The sequence below is a fragment of the Lutjanus erythropterus genome, chromosome 15 (genome assembly GCF_056507025.1).
Source record: "Lutjanus erythropterus isolate fLutEry1 chromosome 15, fLutEry1.hap2, whole genome shotgun sequence".
Classification (NCBI taxonomy): domain Eukaryota; kingdom Metazoa; phylum Chordata; class Actinopteri; order Lutjaniformes; family Lutjanidae; genus Lutjanus; species Lutjanus erythropterus.
This window is the reverse complement of record NC_139331.1, coordinates 23,643,161-23,660,509: the sequence shown is the minus strand read 5'-3', so window position 1 is coordinate 23,660,509 and position 17,349 is coordinate 23,643,161. Positions and strand designations below refer to the sequence as shown.

Genomic DNA, 17,349 nt, shown 5'->3' with positions numbered 1-17,349 from the left:
TGATGAGGCTGTAGGACACAGAGCTGTGTTAGCAAACTGGTGGAAGGCTAAAGTCCCTGAGCCACGTTCTCAATAATGCTGGCCCAAAGTCTCTCCAAATTACTATTAACACAGCACACCCTTTAAAATGGATTTTGAACCAAAGCCAGCAGGGACCGCTGGGTAAACTGAGTGTGCAGCATGCACGAGAGACTCATTGCATTTGTAGGTTTATGGCTGTTTTAATGCTGTAGTTTTTGCTGGTGTGGTTTCAAGAGGGTTTGCTGAGTTATATAGATAATTTTGCAAAAGCATGAACATATATTTTTACATTAGTCCACAATCCAGAGTTTAAAAGTCCAATGTGGAAGATTTACGCAGATTTATCGGCAGAATATGGCAGAAATGTAATATGATATTCACGAGTATGTTTTCATTAGTGTATAATCACCTGAAAATAAGAATCACTGGGTTTTCCTTAAAATGAGCCATTTATATCTACAGAGTGCGCACGTCCTTTTTCAGAGTCTGCCATGTATCTACAGGAGCCCACAAAGGAAAAACCAAGCACTGGCTCTAGATACAACCATTTGTGCTTTTCGTGGCCCCTGTAGTATCTCATTTGCTGCTATGAACTATTTCTATTTATTTCTGAAAGTTTGTGGACTTGCACTCCTCCATACTATCTAATTACAAGGACCACAATGGAAATAAGTGACTAAATAAGTGACTTTTTTGTGTTATCCTCGATGCTCTTTTAATTGTATATGTACCAGTGTTGCAATTATGTAACTTTCCTCTTAAATGAAACAAACTGCTAGATGCCACTAAATTCTACATACTGGTCCTTTAAGGGGCTGTTAGCCTTCCTCTTAAAACAAGGCCCTGGTCCCTGTAGCATGAACAACATGCCATCGTTCGTTTCTTAAATTCAGCTAAACAGAATATACTTTCTTTGGAGATGATCTGACAGTCTAGAGAGACTGAGAATATATGTTTAAACTTAAGTGACATTGTAGGGTAGATCCCTAAGGACAGAAAAATGTTGTATCTTAATTGATAACAGTAGAAGTAGTACTGGGAAGCAATCTTTGTAAAATGTTACTGGAGACCTACAAAAATGCAATAACAAACAATTGCTATGAAACGGAACCTCAGAGACTGAAACAGTGGATGGACATAGCAAGGGATGTATTAGTGGAGAAAAAAGTGATGTTTCCTCTGAGGAACAAAGGGAAGACCTTTCTCAGAAAATGGGAGAAACTGATCACCTTGACTGCAAACAAAGATTTCAGTACAATATCTGGATCTATTTAATTATCAATTAATCTGCAGTTTATTTTCAGCATTAATTTATTAATTATTCGGCAAATGTTTGACATTTTTGCTTGAAAACTAACTGAAACACTTAGTCGAAAGAAAATTAGTTGCCAGCTATTTTGACCATCGATTAAGTAATCGACTAAACGTTGCAGCTCTGGATCTATCCAAAGACAATAATGACATAGCAGTGAAAGAGAGGTGGATCTTGCATGGTTTTCAGCCTTTGTTGATGTTTGTTTTCTCTGTTGTAAAATGTCTTTAAATTGTTGCAAATAAAATCAGGTGCCCAAAAAGGAAATTTGCTTCTGAAAGCTTGTTAATTGCAGAGTTATCTTCCTGCTCACTGGCTGTATTTAGGGCTGGTCTCTAGACAGAAAAATTACTCTCCTGCAAATAACCGCTGGGGTTTCAGGGACCTTGATGCAATTTCTGGCACCTCTGTGCATGTCACCCCTTTCCTCTCCTGGCAATCTTTACCGTCAGTCACCTTTCATTTAAAAGAGGACTCCCAGAGGACAGTGGGACACACGAGGTGATGATTTAATGCTTCATGTTTGAAGCACGCTCCATCTCTGGCCTTCCAGCCAACATAAGAGCACATTTTGATCAAGAACTACAGTACACAGTGGAGCAGGAGAGTTCAGACACTGTGAAGTAAAGGAAGAAAAAAAATATATAACTTCTGCCAGACTTCCCCAGAAATAGCATTTTTCTTTTTGAGGCCCCGGCACCCAGAAAACTTCAAAGAATTCAATCCCAACTTCATTTTTTGTTCAGTAAATCAAAAGGCCTAATACAAATATACTCAAAATCAATTTAACATTTCAAATTAATGGCTGTCAGTCAGAAAAAAAAACATCAGCCTGGTCCAGATTCCTGTTAATTTCAAAAAGTCTTCACCTCACAGCAAAGCGAGCCATTGCTGAAGTTTCTGAAGTGTGCATCCATTTGGTTTCGTCTGATTTTAAGATGTGATGCGACCCAGGGGAGATGTATAAAAGACTGAAAACCAAAAAGGAGGCCTTCTGGGGTGGCCTGGAGACTCATTTATGTATAATTTCGGGGTGAAGTCATTAAAATAAAAGCGCTTACTATGATGTCTACATTTATGTTTTTAGAAATGATGGAACTTTATATAGCTTTTAAATGTCTGTAAAAACATGACTAACAGCTAACTTTAGGGGAAAGAGGTGCCCCACTGGCCTAATGCGATCAAACAGCTGGAGACATGAGGGATGGGTATCACTAGGATTTTATTTATATCAGTATTCACTTAGAGACTACTTTTATGGAGGAGCACAGAGGACTGATTGAGAGCTGAACATTATGGTGTCACACTGAAATTGACTTTAGACCTTTTGCCTAAAATATGACATTTTAGGCACCTTATCATTTTATCCTATTAGACATTTTATAATTTTGTCATAATTAACGAGAGAATTAGAGTTATGGGCAAAAACATGCTTAGTGAGCTCACACTGACCTTTGACCCAGAAAATCTAATCAGTTCATCCTTGTGTCCAAGTGGACATTTGCACCAGACGTGATAAAATTCTCTCCAGGTGTTCCAGAGAGATCACCTTCATGAGAATGGGATGGATGAGAGGTCAAAGAGACCTTGAACTTTGACCTCTGACCACCAAAATCTAACAAGTTAATCCTTGAATTAAAGTAGACATTTCTGACCAAGTTCAATGGACAAAAAGAAAACTATGCCTCAGCACCCATCCCAATTGGAGAAAACTTTATAGATCCAAATGGATCCCAAAAATATTCCACCGAAAGGATCTGGGAAACAGAGTAAAGTTTTTTTGTGTGTGTCTGTGTGTGTCAGTTACCTGTCTGGTTAGGGGTCCCGGTCTCGCTGCCCACGCTGCCGTTCTCCTGCTGGGCTGACAGGGTTTTCAGGATAACGTGGGTGGCCCCGAGACGAGGCAACGTGACGTGGGTCAGGTGGGGGAGAGAATGCTTCTTTGCAAACAACTGGCTGGTTTCCCGTCGCTTGCGCAGGAAGCCACCCTCTGGGAACAGCACTATCCACTTCCTGTCGCGGCTGTGGTAGAATTTGTCTAGGTGATCTTTCAGGTAGACCAGCTGCTTGTCTCGGTGAGCTTTACCCTGTGGGAAACAAAAATATGTTAAAAAAAAACAAAACAAACAAAAAAAAAACAACCAATGCACGCATCATAGTTTAGCCTCTTATTTAGTTGCAGGTTAAAAAGTTAAGGCACTAGAGATTCCAGTGCCGTATCAAACCACCAGCACTCTAAAAAAGAACCTTAAAAGTAGGTGACTACATTCAAAACAAGTGCAATTATCTCAAACAGTTTCTTTATTTGCCCTGAGGAAACAAAGTGATTGAGGCTAAGTGCTAAATTCATTAACTTGATAAGATGGATGTTTTTTTTTTGTCAGCATACTAACAACTTCCCCCCCAAAAAAAACAAGCTAACACACAAACTAGAAGTTAAATGCACCAACGCTGTGGAGCACTGTGAGCAGCATTAATAGCACAACTGAAATGGATGCAAAACATGATGGCCCTGACAACATTAGGAGCATTAGCAGTGACGGGACGAGGAGGAGCAGGATTGATTTTTAGTTAGGCTCGGTCAAAAGCCATTTTAAATGCATTAGCATAGCTGGGCTCGACTCTGTGTGTGTGTGTGTGTCTGTGTCATGTGAGCACACGTGCAGCTGAATGTAGGAAAACTGCTGACGACACAATGGAAATGGCTAAATATGATCATTATTAATATTATTATAAATATCAGTGCATAATTAATCTTAGCTGCACAGTCTGATTCACAGAGGAAGAGACGAGTATTCAAACACATCACAAACCTGCACATGACCTTGAGACTGTTGCTGTGGCTACAGGAGCCACGTGAGTTGAAGGAACTGTACTCCACAGTGTTGTCGTTAGACTGAGAAGACGAGAGTACCTCTCCTGCTTTTCCAATGTCAGAGGAATCTTTATCTTTTTTCTATTAATAATTTTTTGCAACTGGACTCGGTTTATCCACAGCTGAAGGTCTTTGACAGGAGGTCACCTGTCTCTTCAGTGACCAACCTGCTCAGCTCCTACATGCTTTTGTCAATTGGAACCAAGGATTATACTCAGATGCCAGTTTATTAGGTACACCCGGCTAAAATAAAGCAGTCCAATACAACAGTTCTGTAATAAATGCCACCTTCACAAAAGTGGTCACTGAACATTGAACGTTTTTGTTGACACAAGGGCTGGGCAATACGTCGATATCATATCAATACAGTGAAACAAGACTACATATTAGGGCTGGGCGATATAGCTTAAAAATAGTATCTCGACATTTCTAGACTATTTTGCAATTTTTGCATAAACAGCTTTTGCAAAAACATATCTACACACACACACACACACACACACACACACACACACACACACACGCACACACACCTCAGTAAAAAAATGACTCAAACTGATTAATCACTTATCAAAATAGTTGCTGATTAACTAAATAATGGATTAGTTGTTTCAGCTCTAATTATCTACATACTCATCCAAAAGACATCAGATATAGTAGTAAGGCAGAAAGGGTAGTAGAACACAGCGACACAGTTAGCTGATACCAGTCAGGCAAAAGACGATTTAAACTGGAGGTTTTCCAGATACTAAGATGAAAGCTGTGGGTAGAGTAGCAAACAAGATGAGATGATCAATCGTGTCATGCAGTTTTTATTCCTCCACAAGGAAAAAAAAAATTTAATTACTTGTAGATGCTAACTAGCTAAGTTGGCTTTTCACAGACCAGCTCTGCTGTGAAGAGCAGAGGAAGACGCTGTAGCAATGTTAGATACACTGGGACCGATTTCTTTTCTGTGGTAGCAAACATGACACACAGCCTTTCAGTAACAATTATACTGTGATCTGTGCTGAACTACACACAAACTATGGCTTACTTGACTTACTTGAGCCTGAACCAAAGTTGTTGCTAACTTTGGGGCTGACCCAAGCATGAGCAAGAGATGGGATCTTGGCTTGTGTCTGCAGGAGCTGAGCACTTATTCAACAACAATCAGCCTAAACTAAACATATACTGCACCTCTGCGTTCACAGCTGTAATATCAGACACCCTGTCTCTGTCTGTTTCATGCAACCTGCAAAGGAGTTCACAACACATTTTAGTTTAAATCCCTGATGCTTAGGCCTGGCGGAGGGTCAACTTAGACCTGGCAGGCATTGCAGGCTTGCAATACACGGCTGGAGACCCTGCCTGAAAATGTGGCTCAGGTGGAGAGGTATGCTTTCCATTTTTACAGACTTTAGTTGAATAATGTCTGAGAAAGCATAGCAACACATTCACATCTTCTTGGTTAACTGCAGCCATTTAGCCAGTCAAACACTATTCTGTTTTTTCTCTTCATTTAGGGCTGCAAATAATGATTATTAATCTGAATATTTTCTCTATTAATCAATCAGTTGTTTGGTCGATAAAGTGTTAAAAATGGTAAAAAAAAAAAAAAAAAAAAAAAAAAGGGGTAAAGAAACCAGAAAGTATGCACATTTAAGAACCTAGAAACCGAGAGTTTTAAAATTGTTGACCATATGAATCTTTGACCCCTATCTAGCTTGCTGTTCTAAGACAATTACAAAACTTATTTTTCTATGTCCCAAATCAGGTTTGTAATTGTTTTAGACAGATATTTGACACTTTCTAGTTATGAGATGTGCAAAGTTTGAGATTGAAACACCTTACTTGCCAGTTTGAATTGACACAGTGGGGATTTGGTATAACTAGGTGTGATGTGAATTGATTGTATTCAGAATATAAAATAAACTTTATGGATTTGACATCCTGAAATGAAAAAAAAGAAATACTATTCTGAGTTATGCTTGTAATTTGAAGGGTCTCCTGAGTTTTAGAGGTGGAGAACACAGACACTACCAAGGAAAAAAGTTCAGTTCTCGCCTTACTACCATCAAAGCCTGCTGTGTGCTGTGCATAATGATGTTGGAGACGTGTCTGCCAGCCTGAGTGGACAGCAGATGCTCGCGAGGCTGGGGCAGATGCTAGCTGTGCCGTGTGGATGTGTGAAGTATTCTGGGGAAGGATGTCAAGAATACACACACAAGAGTGCCAGAGGGGATCACAGAGAGAGGATGGCAGAAATGGCCAAGGCTGCTCAGGCCTTCCACTACAGCCCGTCTGGCTGTTAGCAGGCTCAGGGTGCTTCACCCTCGGCACGGCGCCTGATGTGAAATTCCATGGCAAAGCATTTCCATGACCTAAAAAATTTAATTCCCCTTTGCCGCGCCTGTGGTGTTTCTGCAGTTCAAAAAGTGAGAGAGGAATGAGTGGGCTTCTCATTAATTTTTCTGGCAAAACAAAACAGAGACTACCTATCTGTCATTTAACAGGAGGTAATGGTATTTTTAAATCTTTGTCCTAATGGAGCTGGTGCCAGAAAGTTCTGTTTAGCCCCACAGAGAAAACAGGAGCAAAAGGAAAGCTCATTACTGACATCTAAGGCATCAAATGTATATAAGCTGATGCATTCTGACATGAAGTAGTAAGGCTGGGGGATATATTGAATTTATTTTAATAAATGAGAAACCTGTAATATATTTAGGATAGTTAATCACAAAATGACCATGATATGTCATCAATGAAACATCAACATGTTAAGCTGAAATACTCCTGTGACGTCAACGCTGCAGCCACTGTGTCCCTCCTTTGAAATTTTTCTTCTGAGTTGAAATAAATGTTTCAGTTTGCCTGTTTCACATTAATTAGAGCTCTCATTGATGCAGAATGTTCACTGAATAAGTAGCTCTGTTTATGAGTCTGAAGAAATCATAATCATAATAACGTCTTAGAAGGAGTGGATGTTCATAGGGGTTAAATTGAGTAATATGTTGATGGAGTCCGGCAGGCAGTAAGGCTGGCAGCCACTGAACTCAAACTCCAGAGTGTGTATTTTCAGAGCAGTGGGCTTTTGTTTTCAGGATAACTCTACACTGACAGACAACTGACAGTTATAAACAGCTGATCAACTTACAGTGTAGGACTCGTCCTTGCTTGTTACTGTAAATTTACATCCTACGCTCCTAGGGAGTTCCTGCACAGCTTCCCTAAGTCTGGGGTGGGGGGTGGGGGGGGGGCAGATCAGCTGGATGAACTGCCACAGACCACCTCAGAAGGAGTTAAGGCTGCTGCTGGTTCATGTCCGGTCAGGAAAATGAAATGGACGAAATGTGATTCAGGCTGTCCTAGTAACCAGAGACTGCTGTACTCATATCTTACAGAGACCTGTCCTACAACATCTTGAATCAATCGATCGATGATGCTTTGTGCTCAAACGCAGTCAAAGTTGACGGACAGGGTTTCCCAGATATCAATCATATTATCATATCATCTTGTTGTTGTTGTTCACATTCAACCTGACACAAATTAAAAAAATGCACTACAGATTTATTTCCTGGGTGTAAACAAGTATATTTCTATATGTACATAACTTCATATTTTCCTTTATTTTATTTCTGTTTTATTCTATTAAATTCTTAATTTAATTATCTGTATAATGGTTATATGTGAGTGTAACGTGAAAAAACTAAAACTCTCATTTCCGTGTGCAACCCTGTGTTGCGTAATGATAAGAAAACTACCTTGTTACCTTTATTATTATTGATTATCTCTGGTTATGAGAGGTTAGTGCAGGAGAACAGTGTGCAGATTCAGCTTTGTTCAGTCTGTCTCTACTTGCTGAGTAGCTAAAGCTAGATAGCCAGCTGTCTGTAGATAAAAGACTAATGTCAAGAAGCACAAACAGCAGATAAATTAGTTTCCAGACTCTTCTGATTAACTGATTATTAAAGTTGATGTACATACTGTACTTATTTGAAGGACCTGATACTAATTAAATGATATTTCTTCTGACATTGGGCCTTGTGCAGCAACATTCTCTTATATTTTTTCTTGACTTGTTAGGAAAAAAACACAAAACAAAACAAAAAAAGTCAACTCCAGATGCACCAAACTTGCTTAACCACCCAAATCTGCTCTTACCCAGCTGTACAGAATAATGAATCCCACTTGATAATAAACATCATGGCATGACCAAGTGTTATTAACATATGTAACACTCCCAAAACACTTTATAAAGGCAGGTGTTGTGCTGTGAGCAAACACTCTGGCACATGCCCAGAAATTGGAGAGAGATATAAGAAGAAGTTAAGCAGTAGCGAGTCAGCAGAGATGCAAAGTGACTGAAGTGAGAGAATTAAGTTAAAAAATAGACTTAAAGACTTAGAATTGAATGAATTTAGTGTTGCTTTTTTCAGATAGTGTTAAAAAAAACAGCTGATCAAAAAAAAAAAAAAAAAAAAGAGTTTGGTGTTTTGCATGATTCCCAATTAAAGCCTTACAGTGTTGCAGAAATTTTATCATTTGAACCGTCTAAGGCAAGTCCTACAAATTATTATGCTGCTGGGTTTCCAAAAATTTGCAGTAAAAATTATAATAATTAAATTACTCCCAATACTGAATTGATAAAATCTAATCTTTTATTTATAGTATACAAATCCCTTTAGTTTCTTGTGAGTGCATCCACCCAAATGTTTATACTTTGATTCGCTATGAATCTGCAGTGAATCATTTCTGTTTCTCTGGAATTATTCTGGAACTTCTCAAACATGCATGTTATTCCAGGAATTCCCAGACTAGTACCATCCCTGTAGGCTCCACGTGTGGGCCTGTCAGAGCAGGCTGCTCTGTTCCAGCTGCCCCCACAACAAAAGGGTCAGTCTGACCCAGCGGGGCTGAGCGGCCCTCCCACACTACTGTCCACTGCCGTTATCCTTCTCAGAGGACGCCATGGCCGTAGGAAACCCAACAGCATAGCTGCTGTCCAGCTGGGACAAGCAGATGGGGAGCGACTCCACTTTTGCAGAGAGCAGAAAAACAAGCCAGCAGTAGCTGAGAGGTTCAAAGAGCCGGGTTATGGCCTAAAGGTCTGTGTTTTAATCCTGAGACGTTCAGGGGAAAAACAAGGTGTTGACATGTGAGAGAAAATAGTCATTCATATCCCACTGAGAACTGCTGGCATAGCCTTGAGGCCAATTTACCAACTAAAAAAACCTGCTGGGCAGCTCACTGGATTTAAATAAGTTTAGTGTTAGCAACATGCAGCAGAGCATGTTTTTATGTTCAACTTCTGATGGCTGAATAATTATTTTTTTGTATATATGTAATCACAGACTATAAAGAAAGACAAGTACACCACAGAAAACAACATTCACTATCAAGCAAACTATGTAAAAGAACCAAAAGAAAAAAAGAAATAACCCACAGGTGAGGAGAGATTCTGGGCAGACTAAGATGAACATCTTTACATTTTTAATTAACTCTCTTCTGACAACTAATAGGGAATTTTGAATAATAATAATAATAATAATAGTAACAATAATAATAATAATAATAATAATAATAATAATAATAATAATAATAATAATAATAATATGGAATCTTTATATCAAGCAGTCTCTATTACAATATGTATAGCACATCCTTTTTGACTGATAATTAGCAATCGCGATCGTGATTTAAAAGCTGAGTTAGTGTGTCCCCACAGAGATGCAGCCTAAATACCATTTTTTAGATGTGGGAGAGAAAACATAAAAGAATAAATATTTTTAATGGACTTTAGTGCTGCTATAATCAAATTTCAGCATTTTTTGACCCACCCGTTGGTACCTGCTCAATGATTAATGGTCACACAGAAAAACTTCCTTCATCATTCTTGATTTCGCTTTTCCATCAGCCCTATAGTTTTATCAAAAAGAAAAAAAAAACGAAATACTGTGTTTTTTACAGTGATTCCTGTGCAAAAATTAAGAGTGTTGCTTGTCACAGTGTTTGTTTTTCATCTTTTTGTTCCATCTTGGCAAAAAATTTACACTTAACATCTGTCGAATCATGATTTTGTCATTTACGCCACACTCTGCAGCCTTTGCCACCTTTGTCTCAAAAACATCCAAAGAAAACCCTGAGCAAATATGAAACATGCGACTTTTCACACAACTTCAAAATTAAACCTACAAAGACGTTTGGTGCAAACTGTGAGAGTCCTACCTGTCTGATGAAGAAGTCCCCATGGATCAGGGACACTAGGCCAAAGTTGGTGTATTTGAACACATGGTCCATCAACCACATCATTTTTCGTACCACCTAAAAACAAGGAAGGAGAGATGCAGTGAAAATCTATGAGAAACCCAGCCATGATTTTGCTCAAGGCAAACATTGGCCTGTAAGCAAAAGCATGTGTCTTTGGCTTTGGTGTCAGAGCTCCAAACTGATACAGCCCCTCTGAGCACTTCCACCCCTCATGACCTGCACCGATGCAGCTTTGGCTTACTGTCCTTTCACTGCTAAGAGGATAAACTGGGCCAGGGATGCAGTTGTTGAGGCGGATCATGTCATCATGTTTGTGCCGCGTAGCTCTGCAGCTCCAGTGCAGTGCCAGTGCAGTGCCAGCCTCAGCCAAAAAACAAAAACATAAACACAACACAGCTGCCCCCACCCGCCGTCCCAGAACTTCACAGCCCATCTGCAGAATGACTCCTACAGGGTGGCTGGACAGCGAGCCACACGCTGTCAAATAATCGATTCTTTGAGTGAAAAGTGACAGACTTGACTTTCGGGCTTGACAGATAATAGGATGTTTCTCTCCTGAAGTTCCATTTTCAAACTCACATCTGATGCTGACGATATTTTCAGGTAACAGCAGTTATTTCTGTATGTGAATAATGTACAGCTGGTTAAAAGAAAAGTGTAAAAATATCAACAATTTCAGTGTATGTTATACTAAGGATATTTTTACTGTTTGACTTTCCTGTCAGACTGGCTTATATAACAATGGTTTTCTGTCAGAAAAGGCAAATATTGCTCTCTCCAAACCAACCATACACCATTGCAGACCCTGGGAGTTGCTGGTCTACTGTCTCCTTGATCTGTTAGTTTGTTTTTGTTATTGTGTGACTTTGGTGAATCTGAACTATCCTGTTAAAACGCCGAAGTCACACAACACCACAAACAAACAGACTGAGGCAGCGGTAGACCATCTCAGCTTTCACACCTCCAATTCTCTCTGTATCGCTGATTTTGTGTGTCAATATATCCAATGACACAACACAGATACAATCTATACTCATGTTTATCTACTGTGTGTACATGACGTGACGTTTTCTGTGGAAATGTGTTGTGTTTTGTCGAAACAGAGGAAGGGGTGTGTACACTGATGTTGGGACATGGTTTGCTCCCTTGCCTGTTGAAAACGACCAGTGTGAAAGAATGCAAAGCAGCAGTCGCTCGAATCTTTGCACATCTGTTGTTCGCTGCCTGAGCTGAGCACTCAAAACCCACATTTTGTAATTTGAATGCAGCAAACCACACCACTCCTTTGCGCTGCGTCTGTCTCTACCGTGTCAACTGTCTTGACATGAAAAATGTATCATCCAATTGATCTGTTTTTACAAAAGGAACTCCCTCCTGCTATACAGACTGTCAACAAGTCCATATGTGAAACGGAAAAAAAGAGCATAAATCATGAATTACATTTAATCACAAAGTTTCTGGAATGTACTAAATATCTCAAACTGAGGACCTTTCCTTCAATTTGAACTGAAACATTGTTTTAATAAACACTTTGCACTACTATCCAAACAGACAATTAAGACGTTGGCTAACCTTTGACAAACATCCTCAAAACAAACATACTTAACTGGGCTCAGAGGGGTTTTTAGAGCGATGTGTGCAATTCCACAGGAACTCCTTATTTGGAGTGACAAACACAGAGCAGCATGCTCAGACAGCATCCTGTTCTGAAAAACACACGATGCAAAGGGCCCTGCAGGTTCAAACTGCTGCATGGCTTTTATTTCCCCTAATGTGACCCTGTTCAACCTTAACACTGTTATACTCTCAGATTTCCTGAAACAGACACAATGAGATAACACATTTCTCTCTCCGCCTACCGTGCCCTTGTCTTGCAGGCACATCATGAGGGTGCACACATCTCCTGTGGATTGGTGGTTGACGATGACCATGGCTTCGTCTTCAGAGATGGGCCGTACGTCATCACCCCACTCCGTTACTGCAAAGCAAAAAGAAACACAGACACATCTAGGTTTAACAAGCTACCCAAATCATATCTTTGATAAGTCCCCCAAGGATGTTTCTTGTGAACAAAGTTTGTTTTTCATTTGAAGATTTTGCCACTAAAACTCACTGTGTGCATCTTTGAATAGTTTCACACAGATTTATCCCCACACTTTGTTTTAGTGCACTGTCAGTGTTAGCTGTGTAATGACACATCATGCATAGTGGAAATATTGATCTATATCGTCATCTTTAAGATTCACCTTAATTTTGAAATGGTATCAGTCTGTGTCACAAATGTCTGGCAGAGTTAATTCATAAAATTGCTGAATCATAATTTAGTTGCTTTTGTGAGATGACATAAATGTAACTGAATGAGTTAAATGGACATTGTTTGATAATGATCGCAGGCCCCTTAATTGAATCAAACAGAAATCGTATCGTGACAGACTTTGTCGGTGAATACTGCATTGTTGTCCAAAGAATCGATGAAATATCATATTATGGTGCAACTTGTGATTTACAACCCTAATCAGCACTGGAGACAGGTCCTGCTGAACCAACTATCATTCTGGAATAGGGAAAATGCACCCTGGCTTGTTTGCATGTCTTTAATCAATTAATTATTAATCATTAACATCTCTACTTTACACCAATCACAATCGTTAGGCGGTGCTAAGCCCAGGATGATATGGTGCCCCTTCAAGATAATGTTAGGGGCTAACTTGTTTTGGTGGACATGGGGAGGCGAGCCCTGATGTATGAATGGATAAATCTCAGCAAAAAAAGGTAACAGCTGCTAGTTTGCTTACATTCACACAGTGATGGTAACACGCAGAACGAGAAGAGAATATCAACTGAAACAGTCGGCTAGACAGATACCAATGGCCTACTTACTGTGAACCAGACTGATCTCTGAGGTCTAACAGACATGATGAAGGCATTTACTTCTTTATATTAATTTAAATCATGCATTGTTTACATCCATGTTTACAAGCTAGCGGTCTTCTTCACTGCCTCTGTTACTGCACTACGTTTCTTAGCACACCGCTTCCAACTGCTTTACACTTAAATAGTGTAAAACCATTGAGAGGAATCTGCATTATGTCCAGGCTGGGAAAACAGAACCAGCCTCCAGCCAAATGCTGGTAAAATAAGAGAGTGGCTGATAGATTTCAGACACAAAATAATTACTTACTATTGAGTGGCTGCTGAGTTTAAACATTTATCTGTCAGTGGCTGGAAGATGTTCTCATTTTAAAAAGTTAATTTCCTACTCTGATTGCATTTCCCATGAGCTTGTGTGCACATGTCATCCTGCACTGCAGTGTCACTGCAGTGAGTGCATAGCTCTGCCATATATGCACTCTGCAGTTATTTTTTAATGTACGTATAGATCTAGATCAACATTTAAATAGACACTGACAGACCATGTTCAAGAGAAACAACTAGTGAAAGTACAACTTGATGCATGGATTCAAAGTTTTTAAAGTTATATTTTGGGCTTTTCCTGCCTTTATTTGACAGGATAGCTGAAGAGTAGACAGGAAAGTCGGGTGAAGAGAGAGGGGATGACATGCAGCAAAGGACCACAGGCGGGAGTCGAACCAGAGGCCACTGCCTCCACACATGGGACGGACGCTCCACCAACCGAGCCAAACAGCCGCCCCAGTATTAAACTTTTTAAAGATAAACAGTAAATATTGCAAATACGAATTAAATATTTTGGTACTATAATTGTTCATTCAATTAGCTGGAGTGTTTTTCTGGTGAGGTCAGGATCAGCAGGGTTGGTAAGTTTAAATGACAGAGTAGTCAGTCTGTCTGCTTCATGATCCCATTTCTCTGCAATAAAAATTATTAACATGAGATGGACAGACTGAAAACTTTATCTTACTACATAAAACTGATGTAGATTAAGTTTTTGCCATTGAAAAAAGGCAATAAATCGCAATTTATGTTATCACATCACATATCACTGTGCTGTCTCTGTCTAAACTATCTCGGAGCCTCTCTCTGCATTTTCCTCTAAAAACCAAAATGATGGATCTGGTCAACTGGTCTCTCAATGCAATCGACCAAATTTTCTCCACAATGAAGATGGGTAAAGGAGAACCCGCCTGCCCTGACGGAACGTTCGCAGCCGGGTACACGTTGGACTCCTGGGGGAAGTGGAGGATCGTGTGCCTGTCGGTCCTTTCCGTGGAGGATGTTGAAGACGCATACATAATTGGATTTATGATTTCAGGCTTTCTGCTGATTGGTTTTAGCAGCTTCCTGACTTATTACAAAAACAAGAAGATGCCGGCGGCAATTGACAAGCTGCACGCCTTGAACGAGGGAATGTGCAGGGCTGCCAGCACTCAGACTCAAGCGATTTGTGAGCTCAATCACAAACTGGATGCGATTCCTGAGCTTCTTCGCAAGATGGGTAACAACTTGGAGACGCTGTCAGCTCGGCTCGGCTGAATCTGGCCACCAATTCAGACATATTGAAGCAAGCCACCGGGAGACTCAGAGAGACTCAAGGGCAGACAGAAAAATTCCAGTGTCGGCCCGTACCAAAACAATCCGCTATCTCCATTGGCTCCCAGACATAAACGGCCTTCTCAAGGACACTTATCTCTCCACTCTCCTGGATGTTTCTGCAGACAAGATGCTCCGACCCCTCACCTACTTTTGGGACATTCACCCTTACCCTTAACTCAACGCCTTCTTTGGCCCCTCATCCCCCTCCCTCACCCGTGCGGCGTAGTAGGCGAAGGCTGAGGGCAGCGCACTGTGTAGGAGCTGCAGCCTTCCCTCTCCCTTTCTGCGCTGTGACCCCCCCCCCCACTTCCTTCCCCCATCCACATGTGCAGGTGTTCGAGTCTTGTTATAATGTCTTAACTGTTGCTTCGTGCCGAGGTGTTTTTTTTTCCGAATCGCACTGTCCCCCCCCTCAATAGGTGCATAGTTTGGGATTTGCCTTTTTTTCCCTCTCCTCCCCTCCCGTTTTTCATTTGTTTTTCATCTAAGTAAGCGAGGCGCCGGGATCGGCTGCATCGTGGTCCTCCTGCCCCTGTCCTCCCATGTCAATTATTCGTACTGTCTTTGTGCTTCTGTGTCCTCTGGGACGGGTTGTAACCGAACGTCATTTCGTTGCACTGTGTAACGTGTTGCACTTGTGTAATGACAAATAAAGCATCTATCTATCTATCTATCTATCTATGTTTAAAAATATCTCAACATAACTTAAATATCGTGACACTATTGTATTTTAGGGCCTCTTGTGATTCCCACCCCTTGAAACAACCTGCATCTTAATTCCGATCCACATCAAAACCTCTTTCCAAGGTTCACTCAAAACTGTTTGTTTAAAAAGGAATTATGCTAAGTAATACACATACGGCAGGACCAAAGACAAGCTCCTTGTGAAGGCAACAAGTTTGCTTTAATTAAAACACAGAATGTGAAACGGATAGGTGTGGTTCACTGAGTCAACACAATTAAAATAGAGAGAAGTAAGCCATCTCTGGTGTACACGCTGACATCCAATTTGTCTATATTAAGAGTGAATGTTACATCATTTAAAACCACAAGTGTCCTGACACTCCCTGACTGCAAACAGCCTGCCACCTGTCTGATCTGCATATCCTCTCCGTCTGGATCAGAGAGCAAAAGTTTATTTCCATGCTCCTACCTTCTCTAAGTGGGTGGAAAAACATTTGCACTTTGCTGTAAATTATTACATCATGTAAAGGGGGACATTTAAATCTGGATTTTTAGGCGTTTTTAATGTATTACACCAGCCACCCTGAGATGCTGAAAGGGACTGACAAAATGTTGGCTATGTTGCTGAAATGAGAAAGGAGAAGTGAGTTTCAGGAAATCACTTTCACTATTGACCACTCTGGGCATAGCAGAGGAAACAGTCTGGATGGTACCAGACTTTCAAATCCTTGCCTGAACTTTCATCCACCCACTGAAATGTCATATGCGGTTTCTGGTACAGCCACGAGATGTACGACGTGTAACATACTCTAAAAATAAGTTGTAATTCCACAGGATGAATACCTGACATCAACTTTCAGGAATAAAAAAGATGCAGTTAAAGGAGCAATTATGTAGCAACTGTGCATGCAAAAATGAGTAATGTACACCAAATATAATCTGTAGGTTAAATAGGTTGTAATCTTGTTTAATATATGATCTATGATTGAAGCTAGTTGTTTCATCCTGCCCCCTCCTTCCCAGACAAGGCAGAGACAGGCAGGCTGCATGAGCTCTGCTGAAGCGAAAGATGCGTGCAACCTCATAAATTAACAATAACAAGCGATGAGGAGTTCTCTGCTGTAAGTTGATCAGCTGTTTAGAACGGTTAATTGTCTTTCAATGTAAAGTTAAGCCTGTTATCCTGATAACAAAAGCCTACTGCTCTGAAAATACACACTCTGGACGATGAGTTAAGCCTGTCTCACAGCCTGCCAAACTCCATTAACATTTTGCTTAATTTAATCATTAAGCATCTACTCCTCCTAAAAGATTACTAATGATTTCTTATGACTCATAAACAGACACTTATTCATCCACAAAAATGTGTCATTAATTTGAACTCTGGTTCATGTGAAATGGACATACAAAACAGTTATTCCAGCTAGGAATAGGAATTTCAAAGCGGGACACCAGCGGCTGCAGCGTTCATGTTAAGTGAAGTCAGTATTTCAACTTAACATGTTTCCTTGATCTCTGATAACAAATTGCGGTCATTTTCTGATTTATTAGAGTAAATATATTACAGATTTCTCCTTTAAAGGGGACCAATTATACTCTTCCTTATTTCTGACATTTATGTAATGCTACAATATTGGGTATTTATATTAAACATGGCAAACATGTCAAATAATGAGGTAAACATATGTAAAAGTGA

The 17,349-nt window shown here is 40.2% G+C and overlaps 1 protein-coding gene across 2 annotated transcripts in view; it reads right to left on the bottom strand.

The window, feature by feature from the left end:
• lpgat1 (lysophosphatidylglycerol acyltransferase 1) overlaps nt 1-17,349 on the bottom strand; it is a 66,853-nt gene that overhangs the window by 27,610 nt on the left and 21,894 nt on the right. For both annotated transcript variants that reach the window (XM_084737884.1, XM_084737883.1), the window contains exons 3-5: nt 12,317-12,435; nt 10,416-10,511; nt 3,141-3,420 (exon numbers count right to left, since the gene is read on the bottom strand). In XM_084737884.1, coding sequence (XP_084594010.1) covers nt 3,141-3,420; nt 10,416-10,511; nt 12,317-12,435 — 495 coding nt within the window. The remainder of the gene's footprint in view (nt 1-3,140; nt 3,421-10,415; nt 10,512-12,316; nt 12,436-17,349) is intronic.